General features: G+C 41.2%; 2 protein-coding genes across 2 annotated transcripts; one reads left to right on the top strand and one right to left on the bottom strand.

Moving 5' to 3' along the window:
- Positions 1–7,526: 7,526 nt before the first annotated feature.
- On the top strand, positions 7,527–8,981 carry LOC123988225 (gamma-gliadin-like). The gene is made up of 5 exons (XM_046287463.1): positions 7,527–7,560; positions 8,165–8,499; positions 8,587–8,646; positions 8,734–8,796; positions 8,883–8,981. Exons 1-5 carry the CDS (start codon positions 7,527–7,529, stop codon positions 8,979–8,981), a joined length of 591 nt encoding a protein of 196 aa, XP_046143419.1.
- An 8,574-nt stretch (positions 8,982–17,555) lies between these two features.
- Positions 17,556–19,598, bottom strand: LOC123988224. The gene has a single exon (XM_046287462.1). The coding sequence runs from the start codon at positions 19,596–19,598 to the stop codon at positions 17,556–17,558; it is 2,043 nt and encodes a 680-aa protein (XP_046143418.1).
- Between the last annotated feature and the right edge of the window lie 1,333 nt (positions 19,599–20,931).

The raw sequence follows: 20,931 nt of genomic DNA, 5'->3' as shown, positions 1-20,931 counted from the left end.
GTAAAAGAAATGTGAACCGTAAAGAGCAAGCACATGTAGTGACTAGGGGTGAAGTAGAATTCTCATTTAACGCATGTAGTGTGGGACAAGCGAACGAGAGAAATGTAGAATTAAATGAAGATTGGACTATAGATTCAGGGTCGACAGCTCATATGACCCCACATAAAGAATGGATGATAAATGTTACCCCGTATGACACTGAGATAAACCTAACAGAAGAAAATAGATCAATACATTCCAAAGCCAAGGGTGATGTTAAAGTGAAGACTTTGACTAAAGAAGGTGAGAGACATATTAATATAGAAAACGTTTTATATGTGCCTTGCTTAAGAACCAACTTATTGTCGGTGAGCCAACTAGTGAGCTCAGGAAATAGAGTAGAATTCAACACAAATGGAGTCAAAATAACTAGCAGGGAAGGAATATTGCTTAGTGAGGCCAGAGAGATCAGTGGTATATATGTGTTACCTACTATTGGAAAAACAAAATGTTACTTAATGAGAAAAATGGATAGCTTAGAAGAAGAGCAACCTAGAAATGAAGAACGCAGTCACAATAGCAAGGAATGTACTGTGAATGGGAAAATGCTGTGGCACAAGAGGCTAGGGCATGTTTGTGAAGCTTACATGGACACGATGAAAAGGAAAGAAGCTGTAAGGAATCTGACATACTTACCAGGGAAACTTGAAGACTGTGAGGCATGCACAATGGGAAAATTGGTACAATATCCTCACAGAGCACTGAAAAACACAACTTCAAACGAACCATTGGCATTGCTACATATGGATGTGTGTGGCCCATTGCCGGTTCCATCATTGGGTGGAAGCAGGTACATTTATGTTATAGTGGACGACTATAGTAGGTACACAAGCGTTTATTTTCTTAGAACAAAAGATGAAGTGTTTGACAATTTTATGGAATACATGAATAGATGTGAAACTGAACTAAATAGAAAGATTAAAGGAGTGAGATCAGATAATGGAACTGAATTTATAAATCAGAGGTTTGAGAATTTGTTTAAGGAAAAAGGCATACAGCATCAAAGAACAGTGCCCTACAACCCAGAAAGCAATGGCGTGGCTGAGAGAACGAATCGGACGTTACTAGAAAAGGCAAGAACGATGTTATACGATGCGAAATTACCATTGAAATTCTGGGCTGAGGCAATAAGAGCGGCAGTGTACTTGAAGAATGTGACACTGACCAAAGGAGGGATGGATCTAACTCCAATGGAAGGATGGAGTGGTAAGAAACCTTCAGTTATATATCTCAAGGTATTTGGATGTCTAGCATTTTACTACGTTCCAAAGAATCATAGAAATAAGTTAGGAGTTAAGGCCAGGAAAGGCATATTCGTTGGGTATTCAACCAGTACTAGATCGTATAGAATATATGACCCTACAGATGGGAAAATTTATGCTTCAAGGACAGTTAAGTTCAAGGAACAGATACTAGGATCTACACTCTTAGAGAATCAACACGAATCCGATAATGATATTGCCAAGTTTAGATATGAAGCAGATGGTATCAGCAATATAGAAGAAGACGACGAGTGTGACGAACTCGTAGTACGTAATGAAAATATAGATCAAGATGACAATAATGGAAGCGATTATGAACAAGAAGATCAAAGTGAATTACCAGCGCAGACGCATCAGATTGAGGATGGGCAAGCGGAAAACCCAGCAAGTAAAGGAAGACCTGGCAGGAAACCGGGAAGTACAAAGGAAGAAATACAGTTACGACGTCAAACCGAAGCACTGGAGGAAGAAGAGAGACTACGAAAGGAAGGTGTCAGATGCTCAGAAAGGATAAAGAATAGATGTATGCAAGCAAATATAGAAAATTACAGAACATCTGCTGTTATACCAAAGGACTATCAAGAAGCTATGGAATCTGAGAAGGTTGAGAACTGGAGGGATGCAATGCAGGATGAAATGGAATTGATACATGGCCATCAAGTATGGAAACTGGTACCAAAAGAGAAGAACATGAAGGTGGTAAAGAGCAAATGGATCTATACAGTAAAGGAAAATCTGGATGGTAGTATTCAAAAATATAAAGCCAGACTGGTGGCGGTGGGTTGCTCACAAAAGGAGAGTATCGATTACGATCAATCGTTTGCCCCTGTAGTCAAGTTAGAATCATTTAGATGCTTAATTACCATGGCAAGTATTAAAAAGTTTCAAATAAGACAGTACGATGTCAAGACGGCGTATTTATACGGTACATTGGAAAAACCGGTGTATTTAGAACAACCCAAAGGATTCATTGATGCAAGACGTCCAGATTATGTGTGTCAGCTGCAGAGGAGTTTGTATGGGCTACCACAATCAGGCAGATCGTGGAACGAAAGGTTCGACAAAACTCTCAGGAATATAGGATTAGAACCGATACCAGAGGATCCCTGTATCTACAAGCTAGAAACTGGAGGTAAAACGATAATATTAGGAATTTACGTAGATGATTGTATTGTCATTGGTACAGATAATTTGATTATAAATGAGGTAATGTCGGAGTTAGGGAAAGAGTTCAAACTAACTGAAACCAGAGATGAAATAAAATTCCTAAATATCAAAGTAGAGAATAGAAAGATGGGGTTCAGCTTATCACAAGAAGGGTATATTGAAAAGATGTTAAGAAAGTATGGATTAGAAGAATGCAACATAGCAAGAACTCCGTTGGATGCACAGCAAAATCTCGATGACTTCCAAGGATCACCACTAGCGGACAAAACTCAGTATCAGGAGATGCTGGGATCATTGATGTATTTGTCAGTGGGTACTAGACCGGACATTTCGTTTGCAGTATCGAGATTGTCCCAATATAGCCGTGAACCAAGGAAGATGCATTTGATGGCTCTTAAACGAGTATACAGATATGTAAAGGGAACCAAAGATTACAAACTATTTTATGATGGCAAGGAATCAGAATTGACTATAAGCACGGACGCCAGTTGGAGCACGACAGCAACGGCAAAATCTTTTGGTGCATATTTGGTAAAAATAGGCAATGCAATAGTCGGCTGGAAAAGTCAAAAACAAAGATTAGTCGCTTTGTCTACGTGTGAGGCAGAATTAATAGCAATATGCGAAGGAGTAAAAGAAATAAGGTGGATGTATTCATTACTAGACAGTTTGGGAATGAAGGAGGCCTGTAAGATCCCAGTGGTCTTGAAGACAGATAGCCAATCCGCCAGAGATTGGATTAAGAAGAACAATGTTACCAATCGGACCAAGCATATGAATAGAAAGTACTATTTTGTAAGGGATGAAGTGAAGAAGGGGAATGTTAAAATCGAACTGGTTCCCACCAAAGAAATGGAAGCAGATATCCTAACGAAGGGCTTAACTTGTGAGAAACATTTATCATGTATTAAGGTGATGTTTGCAGATATACCAGGGACGTGTGTCCAAAGGAGGGGATTGTTGGCAAGCATGAACACACCTCCCGGATATCGACGAGAGCGCCCCCATGCGGTACAGAAAAATCGGCAATGAAAGAAGGAGATCGTACACGTTTACTTTTCTTAATTTAATGTATCTTTCAAATTACGTTCAATATATATTATAAAATGAAATACAAGTGTGTCAACGCTCATTCAATCCTATCAATATTTTTTTTTTTTTAATTATTATTATTTTTTTTTTCCTGGCTTTGTTCACCGATTACTCCGAGATGAATGGACCAATCGGGATGAAATATTTGGCGTCTTGTAGGATGTCTTCCGATTGGTCCCGTTATAAAAATATTTTGCATTTTTTTATTCCTAACGACTTTTTTTCCTAAATGTAAGTTTGCTGATTACTCCGAGACGGATGGACCAATCGGAACGAAACCTTTTGCTTCTGGTAGAGTATGTCTCCCGATTGGTCCCGTTATAAAAACATTTCGCATTTTTTTATTTCGAACGGTTTTTATTGCAAAAAAACGGGAAGTTTCTAATCTCAACATAGAATGATTTCAATGATCCTTTATTATATTGTCGGGGGGATGATTCTGAGCATCTTTTTCATTATGCATAATTAACGGAAACCTTTAGTTTTCGAGATATTCGTGAAAAACTATTGTTATTTTTTCTGCCTTCGTTCGCCGATTATTCCGAGACGGATGGACCAATTGGAACGAAACATTTTGCATCTTCTAAAGTATGTCTCCCGATTGATCCCGTTAAAAAAACATTCTATAATTTTTCATTCCGAACGGTTTTTTTTGCAAAAAAACGTACTATTTCATGTACGTGCGGTGTATGTTCACCGATTATTCTGAGGCCGATGGACCAATCGGAATGAAACTGTTTACATCTTGTACAGTACAACTCCCCATTGGTCCCGTAAAAAAAATATTTTGCAATTTTTTTATTCCTAACGACTTTTTTCTCTAAATGTACGTTCGCTGATTACTCCGAGACGGATGGACCAATCGGAATGAAATCTTTTGCGTCTTGTAGGATATGTCTTCCGATTGGTCCCGTTATAAAAACATTTCGCATTTTTTTATTCCGAACGGTATTCATTACTTCAAAATACATTCTGGTTCATGTAATGCACCGATTGCGATGAGAGTTTTCACATTTCGTAGATCATTCCACGATGATTCCATTTCCCAAAATTTATGTAACTTCTTATTGTTAATAACTATTGTTATTATAATAAAATGCCTATTCTTTAGGGTTACGCTCCAAGGAATATACCGATCGCGATTTTTCAAAGTTGTGCCTGCAAGTAAACTTCGTTTCTTTACCAATTGGTTGCTAATACGGTATCCTTCGAATACTGCTCGTTCCACTAAAAAGTGTGAAATAAAATAATTTTTAACAAAAAAAAATCCGACTTCGAAATGCACTAAAAAGTATAAAATAATTTCTATTTCATTTATATCTGTATTCCACAGCTATTAATACAATCTACTTAATCGTTAAATAGGATACTAAATATATTTCAAAGTTTTCGAAGGCGGCGCAAAATTAAAAATACCCGAACAAACGGTGCTGCCAATAACGATTTGATTGTGGTATGGCAAACTTGGTAATTAATAAATCGTAAGAGAAAAATTATAGGTCCGGCTGAAAACATTTGTAATTGTAACGATTGTATCAGAAATTGGCAGCACTCCTGATGTACATGCACTATACTGCAGTTCACGAGAGACCATACTTAACTCGCGCCGCTCACCAGGTCTAGAGAGATTTTTAATAACGTGTGTTATTCCCTTCTCCAGTTTGCTTCTTATTGTACTTTGCGATCATATAAATGGTGGGCAGAAATATATGACGTACGATAACTGAAAACCGGTGATGGTATTGTAAAGTTTCACAATGCAATGAAAATTCTATTATTTTCCGGAAAAAAATGATGTGAACGCAAAGTAAGAAGCAAGCTGTAAAGGGGAATCACACGCACTATTAAAAATCTCCCTAGACCTCAGTAGGTCACTAGCGGAGCGAGTTAAGTGCGGTCACTCGTGAACTGCAGTATAGTTAATTCGCAATAGGTATATTGATTCCCATTGAATACTGTTTACTTGAAATTATCAAATGGATCATTTGTCACTGGTTGCCGACACCTGAACTAGGATCTTCCTAGTAGAGGAAAAGTTTTTAATTTTGCGCCGCCTCCGAAAACTTTGAAATATATTTAGTATCCTATTTAACGATTAAGTAGATTGTATGAATAGCTGTGGAATACAGATGTAAATGAAATAGAAATTATTTTATACTTTTTAGTGCATTTCGAAGTCGGATTTTTTTTTGTTAAAAATTATTTTATTATCCGACTTCGAAAAGGAGGAGGATACTCAATTCGATCAGTATATTTTTTTTTTTTTTTTCTCTATCTTAAGAGGCCAAGGCAATTGGTTAAATATTGTATATTTCTTCAGCTACACTCCCAAATGATTGAAAATTGTATTAGGAATCGTAATGGTATTAAGAAAAAAACGCGTTTACACATTTCAATATTACCCTTTTTATGAAACTATGTTAGATTCATATAAAAATTCTTCAGGGCTACCTGAACAACACGAACTGACCAGTCACACTTATAAATACATTTAGCATTCATTCCATTGAAATTCGTTCCATTTAACAATGCGTTCGAATAAATAATACGTTCGTTTTGTACGTTATAAAGATACCTTAAAGACATGAATTTGAGATGTCTTTACAACGTTCGTTTCGTACCTTGTAAAGATGCCTTAACGACATGAATTTCAGATGTCTTTACAACATTCGTTTCGTACCCTGTAAAGATGTCTTAAAGACATGAATTTCAGTTGTCTTTACAACGTTCGTTTCGTACCCTGTAAAGATGTCTTAAGCCAGGTATCCACCAGTATCAAACGCCCGTATCGTATCACCGTTCCGAACCCTTTTGAATAGGCAGGCGTTGCCTCGTTGCATGCCACGGCGTGATACGGCTCGGACAATAGTTCTTCGTGTCTTGAAATAAACTCCTATAGGCGAGAAGTTTCGATTTGCTGCATGCTGTTTCTTTAGTGTAATTATCCAAACCATATCGTGTTTGGTATCATTTTAATCAGAAAAACGTCACAAATATCTTGGTAACAGTTTTTTAAGAAAAAAATGAAAAATAACAAAGTTCAGTCGTTGCATTAGTATTATCTCACTGATATATCCAATTCCAAATCATATTATCTCGTGCCTCAAGTGTCATGTTTCCACTTGACATAGCATTTCGGGCCTTCGCCTGGGTATGTTGTTTTTACGTTTCAAGTGGTCTCCGAACCTATCCTTTGAACGGCAAAAAACCGACAATTTTTAGATCGGCCCGTTCTTTCACCTTCGTATCACAGCTCAATAGAACTTTCGATACTCGGCAACGGAAAAATCTCTGCAAAATTAACATTGTCCTTTTTCAATAATGACACAGGTGATTATTAACATTGCTGTTTTATGTACAGCGTATCACCGAAGATAATTGATCTGTTTCAATATATTTAGACGATAAAATTTATCTACATTAAATCAGATTAAGTTCATAAATAATTTCATCGATTTTGAAATGAATCCAATAATTCTGCCAGATTTCAAATAAATTGAAACCCAAGTGACGGCACGAAACGCTATGTCAAGTGCAAACGCATGAACCTTTCCTTCGATGGAACGGCAAAGAATCGACAAATTTTTCGGATGGGTCCGTTGCCTCCGTTCCTTTGGAACGGCACGCAGCGAAACGAAACTCCTCGCCTGTAGTGGCCCAGTCCTTTTGCCTAACCGTTTCTATCAAGAAACGAAGAAATGTTGTCCGAGCCGTGTCACGCCGTGGCATGCAACGAGGCAACGCCTGCCTATTCAAAAGGGTTCGGAACGGTGATACGATACGGGCGTTTGATACCGGTGGTTACCCGGCTTTAGAAAGAAGTGGATGGCAACGCAGGTCATGCACTGGGACCATGGGCCATTCCCCCACCACGCTACGCACGAAACAAAACTGAAACGCCAACGCTGTGGCGTTTTCCAATTCCACTGGCAGCGACAGTTCACTGAGTGCATCGAACCAGTGAAGATGAACAAAATTCCAGTGGAGTACCGAACTCCCAGTAAGTGTTTTCTTTTCATCTTTACTTCGTGATTGTCATTGACAACTACATTCTGTGAGCATTTGTAACAAAAATATTTTTTTCGACATTTGCTTTGTTTCATATATCGGATCATCGGAATTGTCACATTTTCAAATTGAAATAAAACGCAAAGTATTTGAATTTTGTGTCGTTACTTCATTTTAATACAAAGTCTATTTTATGACAAATTATAAAAAACAATATCATTAAACGGTCCTTCTTCATCAGTCGCTATTGATGAAATTGAAATCCACTTGTGTCAAAATATAATGAAAAATTGAGTGAAACGCATCCGGCTCGTGACAAAAGCTGAGGAGGACATTATAATATTGTCTTTGATAATGTCATAGTTTGGATAACTGCATATATTCGTGCGATAACTTGTGCAGAGAAAATTTTTGTCTTCCGGATTATTTTTCCATGATACATTGACACGGTCCACTTTTCTGTCAACTAATTTATTCGTATTTTGTAATTCAACTCAGTTCAATACATGTAATTGTCAATGAACATTCATAATTTGTGGATAAATACATTTGAAATTTCTCTGCAGTATTATTTATGTTTTACAATCTTTTTTTAGAGGTCAAAACAGGTCCGAAAGAACAGGAGGCTCCGAAAGAACCGGAGGATCCGCAACAACCGGAACCTCAGCGGCCGGAGCCTCAGCGGACGGAGCCTCAGCGGACGGAGCCTCAGCGGACGGAGCCTCAGCGGACGGAGCCTCAGCGGGCGGAGCCTCAGCGGGCGGAGCCTCAGCGGGCGGAGCCTCAGCGGACGGAGCCTCAGCGGACGGAGCCTCAGCGGCCGGAGCCACAACGGGCAGAACCGCAGGTGTTGCAATTGCAACAACAACTGCAGCAGCGTGTAGTGCAGCTGGAGCTGCAGCAAATGCGGGGGCATCAAGTGCACCATACCGTAAGTCGTATTTTTACTTCCCTGTTCGTATATTATTTGTCCTATTCATTATTTTTATACATAATAACATAATATTTATTTTTTCAGCCGCAACGATCGCAGTCGCACCGGCCGCTACGACGGCAGCCGCACCAGCCACAGTATATCGTAAGTCGTATTTTTACTTTCCTGTTCGTACGTTATTTGTGCTATTCATTTTTGTTATACACAATAATATAATATTTATTTTTCCAGCCTTACCAGCCGCAGCCGTACCACTCGCAGCCGTACCACCCGCATCCGAATCCGCATGGTGATGTAAGTCGTTTTTTTTACTTTCCTGTTCGTACGATCTTTCCGGTATTCATTGTTTATGAATAATAACATAATATTTATTTTTCCAGTCACAAAGGGCCAAGCAGTTGATGATCAGAAATTACAGGCGCAAAATTAATCGCCTGCGAAGAGAAATGACGCCACGGCCACCGACGAGATACTGTTAAAGACTGCCAACCCCTGTGTTAAAGTTCGGCACGCCAAGTGGGCCCAGTGGGCCTGGAGTACGATCGGTAAATAGGAATGATGGATAATGTAGAATAGTGAGTTACCCATTGTACCCCCGAAAAAAACTGTTATACCACCAACGAGATGATTTAGCTTTGTCACAGTACAATAATTATCTCGTCGGTGCTGCTTGGGAAACAATTATATTTTACCTTATAATTGTATTACATTCTAATTGTAATACAATAATACAATTATTGTAATAATCGATACTAAATAAATAAATGAAAAATAAAAATATTTGATATCTAACATTCTGAAAAAATACAAGAACTGAATAAAAAATAATTCGAAAATTACTGTTATATTTATAAAATAATGATTCTTAAACGAAAAATATCATTTAACTGTTAACAGAGACTCGTCTCTTAGCAGACTGTTAACAGGTGGGCATTTTTACCTTTTTCACAGGTAGCGGAAGTAGGCATTTTTAACAGAGAATGACATACTAAGCGCTTAGTATATTCCCTTATTCTGCCATGTGGTGAACAGAGTCGAACGTCCCAAACGTTTGAAAGTTCGCGTCCTTGCATACCCCGCGCTGACACTGGCGCACTCAAGGAGGGGCCAAGAGGCTCTAGCACCCCCCAAAGAAAAAGGAAGGGGAACAACAGAAAATTTTCCAAAATCTGTTCCAAATTAAATTAATATTACTGTTTATGTTACATATTAATAACACTGTTTTTTGTATTAAAAATATTTTTATTCGTTCAACTTAGCTATTTCCAAGAACAAATTCTGAGTGCGTCATTGCCCGCACATACCCCATCATGACCCATCATTGACTGTCCTTTCTTTTTCAAAGTTTTATGGCAAGACTTTATAACAGAAAACAGACCCCGAATATTCTGAAAGGTCGCAGACTGTGTCAAGCAGTGGACAAATTTGTATATGCTATTGTGGTAATTTTAGATATTTATTTTTTCGTGGAATACAAATCTAACACAGAAAATACCGTGACTTAGTTACTTTTACAATTTTTGCTAATAGCCGGATTGCTAATAGAAATAATAATAGCATCGACCAGATAAAATATCATCTCATGTCTCATGATACAGTTCAGCACCGAACCTCGTCGTTGGTAAACTCACTGATTCTGGTTCTGTTTCTTACTGCGGCCGCAATATATTCTAGAGGGCGTTCGAAAACGTCGACTTTTTTCGCCGCCGCGAACTCCCATAAGGCTGGCAGTCTTTAACCCCTTGCACTATGCGGAAACTCGGAAAAAGCCAGGCCAAACATGGGGCGCCCGAATGGTGGGGATAGCAGCCGAGCGGCGCAGACAGAGTGTCAGATTGCGAGTGCGAGAGAGACTAATTCGTAATCTCGATCACAAGTTAGACTCGTGATATTCAAGTTTGACCTAAAATTTTCATCAAGAGTCAGACTCGTCAAAATAGTGCAAGGGGTTAACAGTATCTCGTCGGTGCCACGGCCCAGCCGCGGCCGCGATCGCGGTAATATCAATGGAGATGGTCGTGGTCGCGGTCGCGGCTCTAATGGTCGTAATATCTCTTTTTATTTATAATGTTTTTATTTTTAAGAGTATTATTATTTTTATGTATATTCTATGTTGTTATTATTATTATTATTATTATTATTATTATTATTAGTTTATTTGATATTTTTTAATTATATTTTTTTCTACATATTTTTTCCCATTATATAATATTTTCCGCTACTTATGTTGTAGTCATTTATTCCCTTATTCCTTATCCTGTGTACTGCCGTCAGTCAAATAAAATATTTTATTTTTTATTATATATTTTGTTTACAGTTAATTTAGTACCCGTCCCTTTCCTATATCCCCCAAAAAAGGAAAAGTGTGAATTATGTATATATACATTCATTTTTCACAATCGTGACAAATGTTTATGGTATCTTTTATTTTTTTTATTGAATAAAGTAAATGCATTATCAATTTTGCAGAATTTTATTTTATAATTTATCATTTTCTTTTTATTTCGTTCATAGTATTACAATTCATGTTATTCAAAAACAAATATACTGCGTTCCTATCACATTTATATAGTTCTTATTCCTACACATTCGTACTTCGGAAAAACATTTGATACCACTTATATACATATATCGGAGTACCATATCGGGACATATTATTTAAAAAAAAAAAACTAACCTTAGGCATTCGATTTGTAGGAATATTCTTCCCTTGGTTATGTTATATTACAAGAAATGTATATATAATATTTGGGTGAAGGAGTTATGTTATTCATACATTTCCTAGGTGATGTATGCAGTATCGTATTGTATGCTTTGGCGGTGGCGTACATAATATAGCTATCGTAGCATCCGTGTGTCATTTAGATGTATGCGAAAAGTGATGTAGAATAGCATGCCGTTAGTTGGATGCAATAACTGAGGTGGCGCTTAAATCAGTTTCTGTTCGGCCTAATTTTCGATGAAACGTTGACTGTTTTACCGACGCGGAATTCAAAGTTCGGCCTCGACGCTCGCATCACCTTAAGGGGGTAGACACGGCACGTGACCTCTCCGATTCGAGACGTCGGTATTACAGTAGTGTAATAGTATTTATCTAGCCTAACCTAACCTACGTATAAATCAAATGTGTCTAATTCCTTGAGAATTAGTAATAAAATATAAAACATAACGCAGTGTAACTAAAAAAATGGATTTTACATGGTATACCCTATAGAAACGGAAGACGATATTGCTACGGTGTGAACGGCTGTTCGATACTTTACGATGACGGTTGCTACAGCGAAGACAGTAGTGTTAGTTACGTCTGTATATGAAAAATTCTATGTATTGTACGAAAGTTTTTAATTAATATCTCGGAAACTAATAGGAAGCCGAAGATACCACTTTATATTTAGGGTCGTCTACCTGCTCCCAACCAACCCTCCAAATTTCATCTTGATCGGCGACCGGTCGTATTCGGAACTACAGCCATTATAACTAGTAGTATTATTCTTGAGACTGATTAATTTTAAATAAAAGACTGGAATTTCGGTTTGTGTGTAATCAAGCTGTGTAAAAACGTTATTTTTCCTGAAGACCGTGTATCATCTGTTGGTACTGTAGAGGCCACGTTTTACTACATTCCGCGAAAGCCCCTACAACCTCTCCGATTCGAGACGTCGGTATTACAGTAGTTTTTTCGTTGGGCCTGGAATGGAGCCACTTGCGTGGACTGTTACGAATTTGAAAGGTTTAATTCTCAGCTAGTGTGCGCGCAACACGATCTAGGAAGGCAACAGCGTCTCAAGTATTTTTACAAACACATTCAAACGCTCATCTCGCCAGAGGCATCGCGACAATACGGCTGAAGAACAAAAACGAAACATTGGCGCGTGTTTAGAGTGAGATGTACGGTGATCGTGCTATTCTTCTTTGAACCTAAATGATAGAATTGTCCTGCTCCGGTAAATTCTGACTGACTGAACGCGTAGATTTTATATAGCACACCATAGCACGCCTCGCTGCTGAAAAATATATGCCTACTCTGAAGAACCGAAGGAACGTGTAATCTGAGAATTTTTGTAGAAAAAGTTATTAGCTTATTTAAATAAATGTTATTTAATTCATAAAAGCATACATGGTGCGTCGCGCAATTGGGACTGGTTATATCCTGAATTTGGTAAGAGATATGAAAAAGCTGTTCGTGTAAAAGTTCAATGGTATGATAATGTTTATTTTTCTATGACTGTATTTTCTTCGTGAATGCAACGATGCACTAAAAAAATGCAGATGCACTTTTTATTTAAATAGAACTGCATCAACTCCTTGGAACATTCTACATAAAAAAGTACTATTAGAATAAATGGAGAAGCCACGGCTCCTTCTCTCCTTCTCTCCCCTCGATACTATTTCCTCTCACTATTTCGCTGACGCGCCTATATCTAACAGTACAATGTTTAAAAAACTAATATTTCGTGAGATATCTCATACTTTTCATATATCTTACCATTCAACTTTTACATCAATAGCTTTTTCCTATCTCTTACCAAATTTAAGATACAACTCGTCTCAATTGCGTGACGCTTGTATTTCGAGAAACCTATAGTAACTTTGTTTTTACGAAACTAATAAAAAATACAAAGGAGTCAATATTCTGAGTGAATGCAAATAATTTAAATAAATAAATATCTCATATACAACTTATATAAACGTTTGCAGAATTATTGCAAAGAGGAGGTATATTCTTCTCTTGTTATACCTCCTCTTTGAGCGAGATTTGTTATGGGGCGCTGTGAAAATTCCAGGCGGTCGTCAGTCAAAACCTAGCGAAAAGGGACAATCTCAACATTCAGAATGAGAGAAGGACAGCATGACTGCAATGCGTCTCACTCAGCGTTCGGGCGTTGTTGCCTTTTTCGCTTGCCTTCGCGTGTTCGCAGCACAGCTCGAGTGACGTAATCAAGCTAACGCCTGATTCTGACTACTATTCCAAATCGGCAGCCTTTTTACTTAGGCGCCACCTTATAACTACTAGCTGAACTAAATTTGTCACATGACTTGCTCTGTATTATCCAGATAATGGCGGAACTCGTCTGTGGGAATGCAATCACGGGAATCGGTTATTCGTCTTTATATGAGAAGATCTTGAGCTGAATAAGGGTTCATTCGAAAGAGGAAGGTTCAATGCAGGGCGGTCTGGTCATGGTTCAACGAGATTGTGTCGATATTTAATAATATGAGTGTCCAAAGTAGAGGAAGAATCGACAAAATACATCCGCAGATTCGAAGTATTTTTTAGGCCACTAAAACAGTTCTGTGACTCAAACGGTGACCAGACCGCCTTGCATTGAACCTTCCTCTTTCGAATGAACCCTTATTTAGATCAAAATCTTCTCATATACTAATACTGGTAGTACTGATTTACTAATACATATCTTTTCAAAGTATAGAAATTACAGCAATTATTTTTAATTATTCCTCTTATTATTATTCTTTTTTATTCTACCGACTATTGTATAAAACATATAGTAAGCGTATATGTATCTATATAAATATGCGTATGTATGTATGCTTTTTAAAAGTGAAAAGTTTAAACTCAAAAGAAGGGTGGGCTGAAGAACGATAAAAAACACTTTATTCTTTATTTTATTTCATTTTATTTTATTTTTATTATATGCGATTAAAATTAAAAGTAGCCTGGGCCATGCAAGCTCCTCTTCCTCCTCTTCCTCCTCTTCCTTCTCTTCCTCCCCTTCCTCCTCTTCCACCTCTTCCTTCTCTTCCTACTCTTCCTCCTCTTCCTTCTCTTCCTCCCCTTCCTCCTCTTCCACCTCTTCCTTCTCTTCCTACTGTTCCTCCTCTTCCTCCTCTTCCTCCTCTTCCTACTGTTCCTCTTCCTCCTCCTGCCCCATATTTTAAAAGCTTCATCGCATACATTGAAACAGTATACTCATACCAATAAAGACCTACGCTAATCGATCGTAACAGTACATACCTGCTTTTTATACTTGAAGGCGACCCCCCGATATAATTTGTACTCCTTCCACCACGTGGTGGATGATTCGCTAGGGTCTCTCTTTGGAGACGAACTTCAGGATCCTTCTCGAGACGAACTGGGTGTCCGTCTTCGAGACGGACGCCGTGTCCCTCTTCGGGACGGAGACCGTGTCTTTTCGATTCCCGACGACATCCCGGCAGTCGGTATGCTGCTTTCCCTGTTACTCCCCTAAAAACAAGTCAAAGAAATAATGAAACTATAAAATGGATTTGAAATTGCAGTAGAAGAGTATACGTTTATCAAGGTTGTACATTCGGGTATAATATAGGCTGCCTTCGGCCAAGATTTACCGCAAGAGGGGAATATTCACATTTATAAACGCTGGAATTTCTAAGTTCAAAGGCTTTGAAATGCAAACATTTCCAAAATTTGTAATTGTTACATTATCACATTTCAAAATATCTGTATTTTCAAATGTCTAACTTTTGTGATTTTAAAATTCAACTACATTTCAACTAAAGGAAACCTATATTGCACCCGAATGTATATATTTTTTCTAGACATTTTGCAGGTGAATTATAAAATAACTTTATTATTCTACGTGAGAACGAATACACGAATCTGTGATTGTAAATAAACCCCGGACACTCAAACAGTCACAGTTGGCACAATACATTTCGCACACAAAATTATAACAATACTGTAACGATAATGAAACTTCACTCGCAATATGTCTAAATACCGTCTTAGGTTGAAAGTAAAATGTAGATGTGTATCGGTTATTATGAAAGTGGCGCCAATCGACATTAAAAAAAGAAATAAATTGAACTTTATGTTTATTATGTATCATGTTCATGTAATACGTAATAAATTCGCTAAATCAACAATGTGTATCCATCACCCAATTCATGATACGATAAAAGATAAAATAATTTTTAACAAGAAATGCAACCGATTTCAAAATGCACTAAAATGATGAAAAAAATAAGTGAAATGTAATAAACGGAAAATTTTGAATTAGACCACTTTCATATTACCGGCACATATAGTGAAAAAGACAGGAGTAGTAAGCAAGAAAGTACTTACGATGTTCACTTCTTGACGGTCACTTTTTTTCTGACGATCGAGCTTTTGCTACCCTCAAAAGTGGACAAGGCCCAAACTATCTTTCTCACTCACTCAATATTTTGTATTTCACTTGCACCAAGGACAGAGGGATACGTCAGCGGCCCGCGTGAAATTTCGGATGCGCAAAGATTTGAAAACGTGCGGCGTGCCCGCGCATACTTGCGGGGTGTTCCTTCGCCGTTAGGGAAGTGGGAAAGGATAACTGTAGAACGAAATATGAATTGTTCCCTAATAAAGTCCTTGATACGTCAAAAGTATACGCACAGGGTAATTGCAATAGTTTTTTTCAGCACACAAAAATCTATAAGAATCACTCAATAAAAATTACAAAATCAAATAACTATTGCAATTTATCAAACGTTGTTGTAGGTGGACGATTTTCACTGTGACGTTCATTTCGGACATGATTCTATTTGCAATGCCATATCTAGATTATTATTCCACAGAATCTTTTGCTTTTACATTATATTATGTAGTTATTTATGTAGAATAATTTCATATGCGCAATCGTTGTATTTTATTTGTATTTATTATTTTATTTATACTAATATACACGACGATTTTCACTGTGAGTGACTGTATCTGTCCTTTTCTCCTTATCTTTCGTTCAGCCTCTCAAGATCTACATCTAATGCAGTGAGAACGAAAGCTGATCAGTTTTTCGTCGTTCGCACTACGGCAAAGACGCAGAAGGCAATCGAGTTTTTATATATGGAACATTCATAATTTGTGATTTGTTTCATTTCTGCGTAATTTGTAAGAACTGTGTGATAAGTGTGTGCGACGTGCGATAATTCCATTGGTATGGAAGAAAAAGGAAGGCGCAGATACAGACAAACGGTTTTTGAAAGGCAATACAAAAAGGAATAAGCCTAATTTATGTACAAAACGTTTGTCCAAAAATAAGAAGTGGCGACAAAGGTAAGTTATGTTTTAGGTACACATATTCTATGCTATGCGTACCGCAATACATGTCATTACTTGAGCACTATTGCTTCAGTCATTGTTTTCCCATTTGTAACGACCCAGAGTGAGTACGTCACTGCACCGACTTGTAGGGAGAGCGGTTCCCTTAGAAGGCGACTCGTATTCTATGTGTTAGGGATTATAGGTTCGTGTGGTGTGCGGTTAAGGAGTGAAATCCAAACACTAATGTGCTAGAAACCGAATGAAAATATGTTTATTCAAAAATAAAAGGTAAGTGAGTTGAAATATAATATAAAAGATAAAATAATTTTTAACAAAAAAAACATCCGACTTCGAAATGCACTAAAAAGTATAAAATAATTTCTATTTCATTTATACCAATATTCCATAGCTATTAATAATATCTACTTAATCGTTAAATAGGATACCAATTACATTTCAAAGTTTTCGGAGGCGGCGCAAAATAATCGATAGCGCTAACGCGAATGCGGCGTGGTCTTCCTGTACAGTCAATACTCTGTTTGTTTTCAACAATGATTATGGAAACTAAATTCCAGAGGTTTGTGCTAGACCGCTAAAATCCAGTTAACCTTTCCTATGGGTCGCAATCGGTTTCTGGTTATACCAGAGCTGTGTTAATTGCAGGCCGTTCAAGGAGCTCCGCTCCTCGCTGGCTCTTTACACTTAAACGTAGGCTTAGCGTAACACCAGGGTAACACGTTGCGAACCGCGGATAGGAGGTCCACTGATCTGCGGTACTGCACGCCACCAGTGGAAGAGTAGGAAATAGCTGTAGCTCGCGCTCTATCGCTGCCTAAACAGTTCAGCGCAAGCTTTTCTCTACTGCTCAGAGTATTGTCTGCTTCAGGTCGAGGCCTGAGAAGATCTGCAATGAAACTGTGCGGAACGCCTCTATTTATACTCAGATCTTGCTGAGTCGGCACTTTGTTTCCGCATAGAGTTTTTGGGGTAGCTGGGTTTTTCCCATCACGTGGTAGTCCAGCATCCCCACTCTAGAATACTACCCCACCGTATGCTTACTGAGGCACGTCGCAACAACCCTGAGGAGTCGAGTGAGGGAGGAGCACCGTTCAATAAGTTGCAGGAGGAAAGGATGTTGTTCCACGGTGGCAACGTGGGTAACCTTAGGTCTTTCTTCTAAGGCTGCGTCTGGATGAGGAGTTGATTGCCCCGTCGGCCACTCGTGAGGAGGCGCCCTTAACCAGTCCGGTCCAGTCCACCAGAGGGTATGAGCCTTCAATTGGGTCGGTGTCAGACCTCGAGATGCGCAGTCCGCGGGGTTGTCGCGCCCTGAGATGAATTTCCAGCGAGCGCCGGGTAAGGCGTCTTGAATTGCCCCGACTCTATTCCGCACAAACTCCTTCCATCTCGAGGGATGATGACTGATCCAAGTCAGCGCGACAGCAGAGTCCATCCAGAGGTGCACCGGTGCCGAGGAAAGCTCGAGGGTATTCCGTACATACTGTGCGAGCCTTGCGAGCAGGAGAGCGGCCGTCAACTCTAACCGAGGGATGGTAAGTCTCTTGAGGGGCGCCACCTTGGTCTTGGCGCAGACTAGCGACAGGGTTGCCGACGATGTGGAGGACGAAATCCGAAGGTATACAACTGCAGCCAGCGCATGTTTTGAGGCGTCCGAGAATCCGTGAATCTCAACTCGACCCTCCGGGGTGAGATTGAGCCACCGAGGAATGTGGAGATCTGCGAGGTCCTGTAGCTCTGTCCTGAAGGTTGTCCAGCGGAGAGCCGTTGTGGTAGGGAGTGGTTTATCCCATCCAAGCTGTTCCAGCCACAGCTCCTGGAGGAGAATCTTCGCCCGTATCGTAAGGGGTGCGAGGAAGCCGATCGGATCAAACAGGCGTGCGACTTCCGAGAGGATGGTTCGTTTCGTCACTGCATCTCGAAAGGTGCGTGCAGCGGAAAACCAGAAGTGATCCGCTAGAGGTTGCCAAGATAAGCCCAGAATCCTTGTGGGGAGATCGGAGAAATCCATGGTCGAGCTTGAGGTGTCGCCGTCTCCGGAGATAACCTTGAGGAGCTCTGGACAATTGCTGGACCATTTTTGAAGAGGAAACCCGCCCGCCCTGCAGAGCTGAGTCAGCTGAACCGCGACTTCCTCGGCTTCCTTGGCTGTGTCGCCTCCTCCGAGAATGTCATCCACATAGCGACCCTTGAGAAGTGGAGGCACAGCGAGGGGGTACCGGTGACCTTCATCGTGCACGAGTTGCTGCAGCGCCCTTGCCGCCAAGAAAAGAGCTGATCGCGTACCGTAGGTGACCGTGGTCAATTGGTAGCTGACCGTCTTCCCTTGAGGGCCCGACCAGAGGATACGTTGAAGGTCCCAATCAGCTGGATGTACAGCGACCTGCCGAAACATCTTTACGATGTCCGTGGTGAACACATACCGGAACCGTCTAAACCGCAAGAGGACGTCCGAAATATCTAATTGCAGTTTCGCACCTGTATGCATGAGGTCGTTGAGAGAAGTCCCGGATGAGGTGGCACTGGAGCCGTTGAATACGACCCTCAGTTTCGGCTGCGAACCCTTAGAGGTTAAAACCCCGTGATGTGGGAGGTAAAAGATCGTGGAGGTGCCCAAGGAGGATTCCGAGGCTGGTTGCATATGTCCGAGGTCTTCGTACTCCTGCAGAAACTCCTTGTAGAGGCGTCCGTACGCCTGATTGGCCGTGCAGCGCCGTTGAATCCGTCTAAGACCTCGAAGAGCCGTCTCGTAAGAGTCCCCGAGGTTAGTCCGAGGTCCCAGGAGAGGGAGTCGCACCACGTAGCGACCGGAGGAGTCTCGAGAATGGGTGCGAGAGAAGTGTGCCTCGCATTCTTGCTCTGCCGGAGTGAGGGCTAGCGAGGGTTTCGAAGGAACCTCTTCTTGCATCCAAAATTTAGTGAGGAGTTCGTGGAGCTCATGATCAGCTGCTCCGTGGAGAGCTACCTTCTCTCCGTGAGGCGGTCCGGCAACGAGGGGTCCGAGAACTACCCATCCGAAGATTGTAGCGAGGGCGATCGGCGAGGTCTGGTCAGCCTTGACCATTTCCGGCAAGAGGAGCCGGCCGAACACATCGGCTCCCAGGATGATATCGATGGGACCGGGAATGAGGAACTCCGGATCAGAAAGTTGCAATCCTGAAAGATGAGGTAACCGGGTTGAGGAGGCCTGTACCGACGGAAGCGTGGCGGTGACCCGAGGCAGAACGTGAGCCTCGACGGGGAGTGAATTGTCCGAATGGAGAGCCCGTAGGATGATGGATACCACTCCTCGCGTCCGTCCTGAACTCCGCCCTCCGATGCCCAGGAGGGGTAACTGAGGTGGTCTCTTACATAGTTGAAGGAGAGAAACTAACCTTTCAGAGATGAACGAGAGTTCCGAACCGGAGTCCAGGAGCATTCTAACCGGATGCGTCCGTCCATGAGGTGCGACGAGGAGAGCTCTGGAGGTGGCGAGGAGTGCCGATGGCGGTTGTTCGTCCTGGGGGAGTCATTCAGAGTGCGGTGGGGAGGCGTCATCCAGGTGGTGATCCGCCGAGGAGCCTGGATCTTCAACTGAGGCTTCCTTCACTGCGGTGTCCACGGCAGCTTGGTTGACGGCAGCGTGGTGGGCCGCGGCCCGAGGGACAGCCGGAACAGGGGTACCTGAGGGAAACCCTGGCCACCCACTGTCCTTTGGACGGTCTTCCATAGGGTGAGCCGGGACGTGGATAAGGGTGTGGTGCTTGTTGCCACACGTGCGGCACCGTCGTTCACTGCGGCAGTTCAGAGCACCGTGCCGGCCGAGACAGTTATAACAGAGGCGATATTGAACGGCCACCTTGCGGCGTTCCATCACCGGGAGGCCGAGGAAGTCCGGGCAGTCCGTTATATAATGCCGCTTCCCACACATGTCGCACAATCCATCCTTGTAGTTAGGAGGGAGCTCGGAGATGTGAAGAGCCCTGACTGCTGGAGCGGCAGGTGGGCGTGAGGGAGTCCGTGCGGAGGCAAGAGGGGGCCTGGAGGCGGCCGGCTGACGTCCTGAGGTGATAGGCGCCTTCGAGGTTGGCGCTTCTTCCCTGGAGAGCTCGAGGTTCTCCCGTGCTCGGGCTCGTCTCATGAGGAACTCCTGGAGGTCCTTCCAGGAGGGATGCTCAGGCTGGTGGCCGAGGTGGTTTTCCCAAGCCTCGCGGGTAATGGTATCCAGGCGGCGCACAACGAGGTGAACCAGAATAACGTCCCAATTTTCGAGGGGAACGGCGAGACCCTTGAGGGCCTCCAAGGACTCCATAACCTCGGAGAGGAGACCGTTCAGAGCCTGCGACGAGCGAGGAGGGAGAGGGGTGCTGTTGACCAGCCGGTCCACCTGTGCCGAGATGAGGAGAAGGCCTCACTGC

The sequence above is a fragment of the Osmia bicornis genome, chromosome 10, assembly GCF_907164935.1.
Source record: "Osmia bicornis bicornis chromosome 10, iOsmBic2.1, whole genome shotgun sequence".
Taxonomy (NCBI): domain Eukaryota; kingdom Metazoa; phylum Arthropoda; class Insecta; order Hymenoptera; family Megachilidae; genus Osmia; species Osmia bicornis.
This window is presented reverse-complemented; position numbering and strand designations above follow the sequence as displayed.